General features: G+C 43.1%; 1 protein-coding gene across 2 annotated transcripts in view; it reads left to right on the top strand.

Moving 5' to 3' along the window:
- gne (glucosamine (UDP-N-acetyl)-2-epimerase/N-acetylmannosamine kinase) overlaps nucleotides 1-13,137 on the top strand; it is a 68,627-nt gene that overhangs the window by 40,677 nt on the left and 14,813 nt on the right. For both annotated transcript variants that reach the window (XM_068047354.1, XM_068047364.1), the window contains 4 exons: nucleotides 3,778-3,865; nucleotides 5,280-5,490; nucleotides 6,272-6,401; nucleotides 6,869-7,090. In XM_068047354.1, the coding sequence (XP_067903455.1) occupies nucleotides 3,778-3,865; nucleotides 5,280-5,490; nucleotides 6,272-6,401; nucleotides 6,869-7,090 (651 nt within the window). The remainder of the gene's footprint in view (nucleotides 1-3,777; nucleotides 3,866-5,279; nucleotides 5,491-6,271; nucleotides 6,402-6,868; nucleotides 7,091-13,137) is intronic.

The raw sequence follows: 13,137 nt of genomic DNA, 5'->3' as shown, positions 1-13,137 counted from the left end.
AAAATCATGGGAGACATGTTGCTGAGGGAAGAAATTGTGGAGGCTCTGGCTACAATTTTCCAGACATCCTTGGATATTGGAATTCTGCCAGGAGGAATGTAAATGTTGCACCCCTGTTCAAAGAAGTGGAGAGGGATAAACGCATTAACTACAGGCCAGTCAACTTAAGTTCGGTGGTGGGGAAACTTATAGGATGTCTTCCATCTGGATGGGGTGACTTTACTACTTTGAGAGCTGCCAAACTTTTAAATATCACCTCTTTTACCTATTTTTATCATATCCAGTATTGTTTACTTTTACTTGATTGTGACATTGGCAACATTCCCTTTAATGAAGACAGATGAAGGATACTCATTTAATACTTCAGCCATGCTCTCTGACGCCATAAGGTCTCTTTTTTTTGGTCCCTAATTTGTCCTACCCTTCCTTTGACTACCTTTTTAGTATTTGTCTGTTTATTGGAGGCTCCTGGCTTCCCTTTCTGTTATCTATTCTCATTCAAGTAAGAACATAAAAGGGAACAGAAGTAGGCCAAATAATAATCGGAGACAAAATTAATTGGCACTTGGAAAAGTATGGGTTAATAAATGAAAGCCAGCACAGGTTTGTTAAATATGTGTTTGACTAACTTGACTGAGTTCTTTGAAATAACAGTGAGGGTTGTGTGATTGGTGTGTATATGGACTTTGACAAAGTACCACATAATAGACTTCTTAATAAAATTGAAACCCATGGGATTAAAGGCTGCATGGATCCGAAATTGGCTAAAGGACAGAAAGCAGAGAGGAACAGTGAACGATTGTTTTTCAGATTGAGGGGAAATGTGCAGTGGTGTTCCCCAGGAGTTCATATTAAGATCACTGCTCTTTTCAATATATATTAATGACCTGGACTTGGCTATACAGAGTTATAAATTTCAAAGTTTGCAGATGAGACAAAATGGGAAATGGAAACAGTGAGGAGGAGAGTGACAGACTTGAGGATGTAGGCTAGTAAAATATTTAGACACATGGCAGATGAATTTCTAACGTGGAGAAGTGTGAAGTGATTAATTTTGGTTGGAAATCAGAAGAGACTATATAAACTAAATATAATTTTAAAGAGGGTACAGGAACAGAGACGCCTGAGGGAACCACACTTTAGGGAGGATGTCAAGACCTTGGAGAGAGTGCACAGGAGATTTATTAGAATAGTGCCAAAGATAGACTTCAGTTATGTGGAGAGACTGGAGAAGCTGGGGTTGTTATCCTGAGAACAGAGAAGGTTGAGGGGGGATTAGATAGAGGTGTTCAAAATCTCAAAGGGTTTTGATAGAGTAAATCAGAAGAAACTCTTTCCACTGGCAGCAGGGTCAGTAACCAGAGGGCACAGATTAAAGGTAGTTGGCAAAAGAACCAGAGGTGAGACGAGGGAAAAAATTCATACAATGATTTGTTGTGATCTGTAATGCACTATCTGAAGGAGCGGTGGAAGCAAATTTAGTAATAACTTTCAAAAGGAAATTGGATAAATACTCGAAGGCCAGAAATTTTTCAGGCTATTGGAGAAGAGCAGGGGAGTGAGACTAATTGGGTAGCTTTTTCAAAGAGCTGGCACAGTCACAATGGACCAAATTGTCTTGGCCTGCGTTGTATCATTCTATAATTCTAATACAGTCAGCGGATTCTCATGTTATGAGATGATCTCTGTTAGGAGTGTTTAAGAGAATGACTCGTGCAGCCAGCAACAGGATCTAATTCCCAGACTCTTTAGGCTCCTTGTATGCCTATTCAGTTGCTATAGCTGGGTGACTTCCTTCTCTGGGTCCTTTTTGAAGAGCTGTTTAGCTCAGCTGGAGCCTCCCATGTTGCAACACCCTAAAGTCTACCTCTTGGAGGATGCCTTCTGCCAAAGGAAGAAATTTCTCGTTTTACTAATTTGTTTAACTTTTGACAGTAAAGGACTCGTTACAAAGCAACACTCTTAATAGCCCATCATCTGTCGGCTTGGCTCAGTTGCTGGCCTGAGTCAAAAGGCCTTTGTTCAAACGCCCTTCTAGGACTTGAGAGCACATAAGCTAGGCTGACACTTAGTAATGATGAGTTCTGCGTTGGAGAAGACGTTAAATTGAAGTTCCATTAAGGTGGACAGAAAAAAAACCCCATGCTACCATTGGAAGAATGGTGACTCATCTCTCGAGCACCACCAGCAAAAGCAGAGTAACTAGGTGGTTTCCTTTTTTGCTTTGGTGGGACGTTGCTGGCTGCCATTAATTGCCACATTTGTAATAGCGAACAGTCCACTTCAAAAAGTAATTAATTGGTTCCAAACAGCTTTTGGATGTTTGAGAATATGATGAGAGACAATCTAAATACAAGTTCTTTTTATTCTTTAACAATTGGAGAGAAATGGCATCATCCATTTTAATCAAAAATTTTGATGACTTACAACAACAACTTACATTTATATAGCACCTTTAACAATCAAATGTTAAAAGGTACTTCACAGTGTTAGCAAACAAAATTTGACACCAAGTCACATAAGGAGATATTAAGTCAGGTGACCAAAAGCTTGGTAAAGAGGTCGGTTTTAAGAAGCATCTTAAAGGAGGAGAGAGAGGTGGAGAGATTTAGGGAGGGAATTTCAAAGCTTAGGACCTTGTCAGCTGAAGGCATGCTCACCAATGATGGAGGGATTAAAACCAAAAATGCTCGAGGCCAGAATTGGCCGAGTGCACAGATCTCAGGGTCTGTAAGGCTGGAGGAGATTGCAGATAGGGAGGGACGAGGTCATGGTGGGATTTGAAATCAAGGCTGAGAATTTTAAAGTCAAGGAGTCGCTCAACCGGGAGCCGATCTAAGTCAGTGAGCGCAGGGGTGATGGGTGAGCAACTCCTGTTGTGAGTTAGGACTTGGGCAGCAGAGTTTTGAATGACCTCAAGTTTGTGGAGGGTAGAAATAGGGAGGCTGGCCAGGAGTGCATTGGAATAGTTAAGTCTAGAGGTAAGAAAGGCATGGATGAGGGTTTCGGTGGGAGATGAGCTGAGGCAGGGCAAAGTCAGGTGATGTTATGGAGGTGGAAATAGATGGTCTTAGTGATGGTGTGGATATGTGGTAGAAAACTCATCAGGGTCAAATATAACACCAAGGTTGCCAACAGTCTGGTTCAGCCTCCGGCAGTTTCCCAGGAAGAGGATGGAGTTGGTGGCAAAGGAACGGAATTTGTGATGAGTACTGAAGCCAATGCCTTCAGTCTTCTCAATACACAACATTGCAAACATAGGCTCTCGAAGTGTTGACAATTTAAATACAACTACAAAGAACTGAGAGGCTGGGTCTCTTTATCTGGAAAAGAGAAGGGTGACAGGTGACCTGATAGAGATTTTTAAGTTAACAATAGGGTAAAAGAGAAAATGTTTCCACTTGTGGGAGAGACCAAAAATAGAGGTCATAGATATAATCAGTACTAAATCCAATAGGGAATTTAGGAGAAACATCTTTACCAGGAGAGTGGTGAGAATGTGGAACTCATTGCTACAGGGTGAGGTGAATAGCATAGATGCATTAAGGGGAAGCTTCATAAACATGAGGGAGAAAGGAATAGAAGGATTATGCTGATAGGGTGAGGTGAAGAGGGGTGGGAGGAAGCTCATGTGAAGCATAAACACCAGCATAGACCAGTTGGGCAGAATGGCCTGTTTCAGTGCTGTAGACTCGATTAACAATTGATAAATGGTTTTCTTTGTGTACCGGGGACTGATTTTTTTTTTTTTGTTTCCCTTTTCTTTTACTGCCTCAGGTGAAAATGTTCTCCATGTGCGCAATGCTGACAGTCAGAATAAAATACTGCATGCACTGCAGCTCCAGTTTGGGAAACTATACCCTTGGTATGTCCATGGTTTTACTTTCAATCTAATACTGGACCTCAGATTTTACCCTGGACAATGTCCAAAATAAAACAATGGGGCAAGATTTCCTCTTAGCCAAGATTCTAGGGCTCTACCGCTGCCTTACTAACAGCGTGATTTGGAGAATTAGCTTATTGTGTTGAAGTGTCTCCAATTTGTGTTTAGTGAGGTTTTGCACTGACACAAGAGCCTTACAATTTTGGATTTCTTGCCATGGATTTTCCCAGATTTTGGGGTGGGCGGGAGTGGGAAAAGTGAGGGGAAAAGTTCCACTATCGCTTCTGAGATTTTCCACTGGGAGTGATGGCAGAGGCTGACTATTGAAAGTTAATAATGGGAATACATCATCCACTGTATTGCCTGTCATCAACACTTAAGCAACATTGGCATTAGGAGCACAATTGCATTGCTGGCATTTAGTATTGCAAAGGAGGCAGATTAGCATGTAAAAATTAAAGGGCAGTCTTACTTTATGCATTCAGTTGCTTGTTGAGGTGTTTCTTGTTTAGAATTTTAAAAACTGTAAAACAAGCCTTTTGGCAGGCCTGGGGCCCATTGGTCACACTTTGCTGCAACAGGTAATATCACTGTTTCCCTCTCCAATCCCCACATCAAGAAGGTGACCTGGCAGAACTGGAAATACTGCAAAATGACCGCTGTGGTAATTATAATGAACTTGACCATGGAAGATCTGTTGGCATCAGGCCAGAGGGATCTTCCTGTCCCCAAACCTGCAGCATGTCCACCACCAACCTGGCAGGATTCCAGATTGAAAAATCCAGGCCAATGTATCAGCTACATCCTAAATGTATTGGCAAAACTATCTTTGATGGGAGGCTGCAGGACAAGAGTGCAACATTTAAGGGGCCTTAAAATTAGAGCCAGGCCATTCAGTGATGTCAAGAAGCACTTCTTCACACAAAAGGTAATGGAAATCTGGAAAACTCTCCCCCAAAAAAGCTGGGGGTCAAATAAAAATTTTGAAACTGAGATTGATAGATTTTGTTAGACAAGGGAACCAAGGCGGGTGGATGGAGTTGAGATATTGATTAGCAATGATCTAATTGAATAATCTAATTACTGGCATGAGGGCCTGAATGGCCGCCTGTTCCTGAAATTATTTCTAGAGAAATCATAGACATGATCTTTTAGAATTCTTTCACAATTTCTTGTGCAAATAACAATAATCAGACTGTTCCAATACTTGAAGGCCAGCACAAATCTGCCCAAATATTTGTAAAGGGAATAAAAGGGTGAAGTGTAAGGAAGGGAAATTAAAGGTCTTCGATTCTAGATGGATGAGCCAAAATGGACCAAATTGCATTCCTCCTACATCTTTCTTGTGAAACAATATTTGATGAATCAGTAGTAATGAATGTTTTTCCATTTCAAGCTCTAAGATCTATGGTGATGGAAATGCAGTTCCACGGATATTGAAGTTCCTGAAGTCAATAGACATGAATGAGCCTTTGCAGAAGAAGTTTTGTTTCCCGCCAGTGAAAGAGTGCATCTCCCAAGATATTGACTATATTCTAGAAACACAGAGTGCTTTAGCTGTTGATTTGGGGGGTACAAACCTGCGAGTGGCTATTGTCAGCATGAAGGTAATAATCCTATCATTTGGTGCACTGAGTGTTGGTTTGTGCTCATACTTGCCCATGCTTCAGAAATCTGTTTTTGTTTGTCACCATGGTACAACAGCAACTACTGCTACCACTTTATATAGCAACATTAATGTGGAAAAATGTCCCAAAGCACTTCAGAGGCATAATCAGAAATAAATGGACACCAAGCGAAAGATAATATTAGTTGGCGTGACCAACGTCTATTTAAAAACTGGATTTTAAGGAGGAGAGGGAGCTGGGATTCCAGAAAATTCCAAAACATGAGGCCTAGATGGCAGCCAATGATGGGGGGAAGGGAGTGGGAAGATGCATTAAAGGCCAAGATTTGAGAAATGGAGAGTTCTTCAGGGTTGTAGGTAAATTACAGAGATAAGAATGGGCAAGACCACACAAGATTGTGAAATTTAGAGTCTTTGGGATCTAGGAAGCAGCATAGATGAACAAGGACATGTAGTAGGTGAGTAGGACTTGGTGCAGTATAGGGTCAGGCAGCAAAGGTTTGAATGAGCTGAACTTTATGGAGACCAGAAGGATGGGATTGCCTTCCCTTTGTGGTGGTCCCATGCTGCCAGTTGGTTTTCCTAAATCCCAAGCACAGAACGCAGTTCAATTGTCCAACTTTCAGTGCTAATTCATTGCTGTTATTTTGCAAAATGAAACTAATTTCAAACTGCAGACATGAGGCATGCAGGTTTTTTTTTCCATTTTGTCATTAAGTTTGATCATTTACAGCATGTTTTGTGTTTATACTTTTTTGCAGGGTGAAATCATAAAAAAATACATTCAGGCCAATCCCAAAACGTACAATGAAAGAATTGAGTTGATTTTGAAGATGTGTGTAGAGGCTGCAGCTGAGTCAGTGAATCTTAACTGCAGGATTCTTGGTGTTGGTAAGTGGGAGTGCTTAGGTTTATAGGGAGTTAACTTTTGTAAACTTGTAGATTACATGAAATTAGCAAGCACATATGTGTGTAAAAGTTGTGAGCCAGTTAATTTGCATCATAGATTTCCTGTGTAATTCACCCATTCTGTGTCTTCTATCCTGCATCTTCTGTGTAGTTTTGGGTTCCACACTGCAGGACTATATTTACTATTCTACAGATGTGTGTGTGTGTGTATATATGTGTGTAAACAGTATCCTCTTGCTGATGTATTAAACTGTGAATCAATTATTATTCAATTCAGCACATTTAGGTTGGTACTCCCTACTTGTTTTGTTTCAATGGTATAATGCAAGCACAAAAAATTATATTTGTTCTGAATCAGTAGATCAGCTTTGGGAGAACCTGCTTGGAGGTGGCTGACATTTCGAACCCTCTATTCTAGTATGTAATTATATTTGTGTTTCACCCTTCAGGCATTTCCACAGGTGGCCGTGTTGACCACAATGAAGGAATTGTTCTGCATTCTACCAAACTTATTCAGGAATGGGTCTCTGTGGATCTCCGGACACCAATATCAGACACCCTTCACCTGCCAGTTTGGGTAGATAATGATGGCAATTGCGCTGCATTGGCAGAAAAAAAGTTTGGTCAAGGCAAAGGAGTGGAAAATTTTGTAACAGTGATCACTGGTACAGGTGAGCAATGAATAGTGTCAAATAAACCAGTTTTTACTTTCAAAAAACAATCCAAACCTGCATAGCCAGCTCAGTAGTTTTTGTTTTAAGTGGACAAAAATACTAGAGGCTTTTGACAAGTCCTGGCTGGCTTTTCCTGTTGGCAACTGCCATAACCAATTTCCCCAGTGCCCTTCATTTGACTGTGCTTGTTTTTAGGCTAATATTAGTGTCAATAGGCACAGGAGACCATTCAGCCCATCAAGTCCATGCCAAATTTTGTCAGATATCGCCAAGGCGGTCTAATCGGAATAGGCCCACTTGCCTTGGGTCAGGCAGCCAAATGTCTACGGTTGCAAAGCACCTGATGCTTCAATGATGCTTATCAAAAAACTAACCACTTCAGCCTAACATTCTTGTTTGTAAAGAGGAATAGGAGACTGCCTTAGTTTCTGCATAATGAATAACCCTCCAATGAGATCAAGCAAGTGTCCAGAAGCAAGTATTCTCTTACTTTACTGTTCCTTGTCTTGCTATTTAGACCATGTTTTAATTTCAGTAGAAAGCAGATAGTTAATTGAATCTACATTGTAACTTAAATTATCTCTCGAAATTTGTTTCTGCTTTTCATGAATATTTACCACAGGATACAAGAATTACGCTCTTTTGATCAGCTAGAATGGGGAATAGCACAACAACCGTTGAATTGGCATTGAGCTTTCCTGATGGATCTTGTGGTAAACCTTCAGCCGGACCTCTCGTCAGTTCATGACGCGAAGTGATAATTGAATTCACAGCCTGTTGGCCAAATTCTGTAATGATGAATCCCTCCAGCAAGATAGATTAACCTGTCCTCATGTTATGGAGTTCTGAGGCCCACTAAATGACAGCTCAGATCAGTGCAGGCACGCAGAGATCCCAAAAGCATTGGTCCCGCACCACTGGTAGCCACAGTATGCACTGACTTTGTCTGTATCTCTTACAAAATCTTAATAGAAATATTCCTCATCTATTCATCAGACGCTACTGTTTCAATTGAAGGTTCATCAGACATATCATATTCTACAGTATGGCTTCTAATTAAGCAAATCTTCCCCCTTGAAGTGCTCATAATAAAAGAACAACGAATGGTTCATCTGTAATTTCTTCAATCCCCAAATAAAATGAATGGGTTAACTTCTGAATGGAGATAATCGCAGGATATGGTCTAATAGTCAGAGGAGCCATGTGATCCTCCAGCTTGCTCTATATTGTTATGACCGAGGCGGGAGAAGTTCACCTCCACAGGTCCCAACATATATCTAAATGTTTACCCAGTTACCCAGTCAATCATATGCTGCACTCTATCCCAGAATAAATACACCAACCAGGTTTCTTTCATAAACAGCAAAGTTATCAGTTTATTATAAAGCAAGACTAATCAGTAAAGAAGCAAAGCATTAACACTCGGATTAGAGTCATAGAGACGTACAGCATAGAAACAGGCCCTTCGGCCCACCGCGTCCATGCCGACCATAATGCCTATCTATACTAATCCCACCTGCCTGCATTAATTCCATATCCCTCTATGCCTTTCTCATTCAAGTACCTGTCCAGATGCCTCTTAAATGTCGCTACTGTTCTTGCCTCCACCACCTCCTCTGTCAGCTCATTCCAGATACCCACTATTCTTTGTGTAAAAAATTTACCCCTTTGATCCCCTTTAAACCTCCTCCCTCTCACCTTAAATCTATGCCCTCAAGTTTTAGTCACCCCTACCATGGGAAACAGACTCTGGCTATCTACCCTATTTATGCCTCTCATAATTTTATATACCTCTATCATGTCCCCTCTCAGCCTCCTTCGCTCCAGGGAAAACAGACCCCAGCCTATCCAATCTCTCTTTATAACTCAAGCCCTCCAAACCAGGCAACATTTTTGTGAATCTTTTCTGCACCCTCTCTAGCTTAATCACATCTTTCCTGTAGTGCGGTGACCAGAACTGCACACAGTACTCCAAATGCGGCCTAACCATCGTTATGTACAACTGTAACATGACGTCCCAACTCTTGTAGTTAGTGCCTCAGCCGATGAAGGCAAGCATGCCATACGCCTTCTTCGCCACTCTGTCTACCTGTGTTGCCACTTTCAGGGAACTCTGTACTTGTACCCAAGGTCTCTTTGCTCAACAACACTCCCCAGGGCCCTGCCATTCACTGTATATGTCCTGCCCTGGTTTAACTTCCCAAAATGCATCACTTCACACTTGTCTGCATTAAATTCCATTTGCCAATCCTTTGCCCACTTTCCCAGTTGATCTATATCCTGTTATAACCTTAGACAACCTCCTTCACTGTCCACTATACCACCAATTTTGGTGTCATCTGCAAACTTACTAATCATTGCCCTTACATTCACATCCAAGTCATTAATATATATGACAAACAACAGAGGGTCCAGCACCGATCCCTGCGGCACACAACTGGTCACCGGCTTGCAAGCTGAAAAACAACCCTCAACTACCACCCTTTGCCTTCTATCACCAAGCCAATTTTGAATCCAATTTGCTAGCTCACCCTGGATCTCATGTTTTGGAACCTTCTGGACCTGCCTACCATGCGGGACCTTGTCAAAGGCCTTGCTAAAGTCCATGTAGACAACGTCCATCACCCTGCCCTCATCAATCCTCTTGATCACCTCCTTGAAAAACTCAATCAAATTCGTGAGACATGATTTCCCACGCACAAAGCCATGCTGACTATCCCTAATCAGACCATGCCTTTCCAGATGCATGTAAATCCTATCTCTCAAAATCCCTTCCAATAACTTTCCCACCACTGATGTAAGGCTCACCGGCCTGTAGTTCCCTGACTTATCCCTGCTGCCCTTCTTAAATAAAGGCACAACATTAGCTATCCTCCAGTCTTCCGGTACCTCACCCGTGGCTAACGCTGATACAGAAATCTCTGCCAGGGCCCCAGCAATCTCCTCCCTTGCTTCCCATAGCATCCTAGGATACACCTGGTCAGGCCCTGGGGATTTATCCACCTTAATACGCTTCAAAACCTCCAACACCACCACCTTTGTAATGTTGATATGCTCCAAGATATCGGTGTTCCCTCCCTTGAACTCACTAGCTTCCATGACCTTCTGCACGGTAAATGCTGACGAGAAATATTCATTTAAGACCTTGCCCATTTCCCGTGGCTCCCCACACAGATTGCCACAATGATCCTTAAGGGGACCTACTCTCTCCTTAGCTGCCCTTTTATTCTTAATATACTGATAGAATCATTTAGGATTCCCCTTTATCTTATCTGCCAGGGAAATCTCATGGCCCCTTTTAGCCCTCCTAATTTCCTTCTTGTGTAGTTCTACAGCCCCTATACTCCTCGAGGGACTCGCTCGATCCCAGCTGCCTATACCTGACATATGCCTCCTTCTTTATCCTGACCAGACCCTCAACGTCCCTCGTCAACCAAGGTTCCCTAAACTTGCCAGCCTTGCCCTTCCATCTAACAGGAACATGCCGGCCCTGAACTCTTCCTATCTCACTTTTAAAAGCCTCCCACTTGCCAGACGTCCCTTTACCTGTAAACAGCCTCTCCCATTCAACTTTTGAGAGTTCCTGTCTGATGCCATCGAAATTAGCCTTCCCCCAATTTAGGACTTCAACCTGAGGACCAGTCCTATCCTTTTCCATCTTGAAGCTAATAGAGTTATGGTCACTGGTCCCAAAGTGCTCCCCCACTGACACATCAACCACCTGCCCATCCTCATTTCCTAAGAGGAGGTCGAGTGTAACCCCTTCTCTAGTAGGGCCATCCACATACTGCTTCAGAAAACTATCCTGGACACACTTAACAAATTCTTTCCCATCTGGTCCCTTAGCACTAAGGCAGTCCCAGTCAATATTAGGGAAGTTAAAATCACCTACTATTACAACCCTATAATTCCTACACCTATCTGTGATTTCCCTACATATATGCTCCTCCAATTCCCTCTGACTATTGGGGGGCCTATAGTATAATCCCATCAAAGTGATCACTCCTTTCTTATTTCTAAGTTCTACCTATATAGCCTCGCTGGACATTCCCCCAGGGATATCCTCTCTTAAGTACTGCCGTGATGTCCTCCCTAATCAATGGTGCAACTCCCCCTCCTCTCTTACCTCCACCTCTGTCACGCCAGAAGCATCGGTACCCCGGAACATTGAGCTGCCAGTCCTGCCCATCCCTCAACCACGTTTCTGTAATAGCTATAATATCACAATCCCACGTACCGATCCATGCTCTGAGTTCGTCTGCCTTACCTGTAAGGCTTCTTGCATTAAAGTAAATGCAGTTTAGCCTACCAGACCTTTCACACTGCCTGTCCTGCCCCTGCCCGGCCTGCCTACTGGACTTGCTTGCTTTAACCTCTACATTTGCCTCAACTATCTCATCTGAGAGACCACTACTTTGGGTCCCACCCTCCTGCAAGACTAGTTTAAACCCTCCCGAGTAGTGCTAGCAAACCTCCCCGCAAGGATATTGGTCCCCTCCAGTTTAGATGCAACCCGTCCTTCTTGTACAGGTCACCTCTGCACCAGAAGTGATCCCAATGATCCCAGTAGCTGAAGCCCTCCCGCCTACACCATCTCTTCAGCCACGCATCCATTTGCCTAATCCTCCTATTCCTACCCTCACTAGCACATGGCACAGGGAGTAATCCTGAGATTACAACCCTAGAGGTCCTGCTTTTTAACCTTCTGCCTAACTCACTATATTCACTTTGCAGGACCTCATCTCTCTTCCTGCCTATGTCGTTAGTACCAATACGGACCACGACCTCTGGCTCCCCTTTCAAAATGTCCTGCAGCCGCTCCGAGGCATCCTTGACCCTAGCACCAGGGAGGCAACATACCATCCTGGAGTCTCGTTTGTGGCCACAGAAACGCCTATCTGCACCCCTCACGTTAGAATCCCCTATCACTATAGCTCTTACACCACTTTTCCTCCCCAGCTGTGCAGCAGAGCCCTCCGTGGTGCCACGAACTTGGCTGTTGCTACTTTCCCCTGGGAGGTCATCCCCCCAACAGTATCCAAAGCGGTATATCTGTTTGTGAGGGGGATGGCCACAGGGGACTCCTGCACTACCTGCCTGCACCTACTACTCCGTCTGGTGGTCACCCATCTCTTTTCTGCCTGTGCAGCCATTACCTGCGGAGTGATCACCTCACTAAACGTGCTGTCCACAACTTCCTCAGCATCGCGGATGCTCCACAGTGAATCCACTTGCAGCTCCGTAATGCGGGTAGCCAGTAGCTGCAGATGTACGCACTTCCTGCACACGTGGTCATCAGGGACACTGGAAGCGTCCCTGATTTCCCACATAGCGCAGGAGGAGCATAGATTGGAATACAAAAGTTCCCTTTTTAAGTACCAAACACATACACACAATGATGAAAAAAAAAATTGTCTCTGCAGAGGTCTTTTACAAAAATAAAACAAAGAATACTTTGACCAAATACTTATTCATTCTTGACGACAAAGGACGAGTTATGTTGTGTCCCAAAATGGCCTGGCGTCAGTACAAGTAGAAAGGTCTCTGGGATCTTTTCTGGAGTGGTTCTTTTCCGGCAGCATCGAGGATTAATCTGGCAGACTTTCCAGGAGCTCCTCAGAAGAAACGTGGCACAGGGGTTTTAGCTCCCACAGGCTTGATATACAGCGTTTCAGAGACAGGAGGAAGGAGGCAAGCTGGGTGCTTCTCTTGACAGGCTAATCTCCAACTAACTCAACTCAGTCCACACCCTAACCAGAAAGTCACAACAATATCCCAAAAGCACAAATCTCCTGACCATCATAACTCTTGACGCCACTTCTCTGTAGACATCTTCCTCAAGTCACCAAGGTTTCCGTCGTTTATTGAGCTTAAGGCATGTGACTTCCTCACCCTTGTTTTTACAAAAAACACATTCATGAAATCTTTTCAGTTTTAAACACAAGTCCTCAAAAAAAATTTAGAAATGGAAGCACTTTGATAACAGTATGGATCTTTGTTCTTGATTGACATTAAATTCTTCTGCCATCATCAGTCACAATCAT

The sequence above is a fragment of the Heterodontus francisci genome, chromosome 1 (assembly GCF_036365525.1).
Source record: "Heterodontus francisci isolate sHetFra1 chromosome 1, sHetFra1.hap1, whole genome shotgun sequence".
Lineage (NCBI taxonomy): Eukaryota > Metazoa > Chordata > Chondrichthyes > Heterodontiformes > Heterodontidae > Heterodontus > Heterodontus francisci.
Note: the sequence above shows the minus strand (reverse complement) of the source record. Positions and strands in the feature narration are given on the sequence as shown.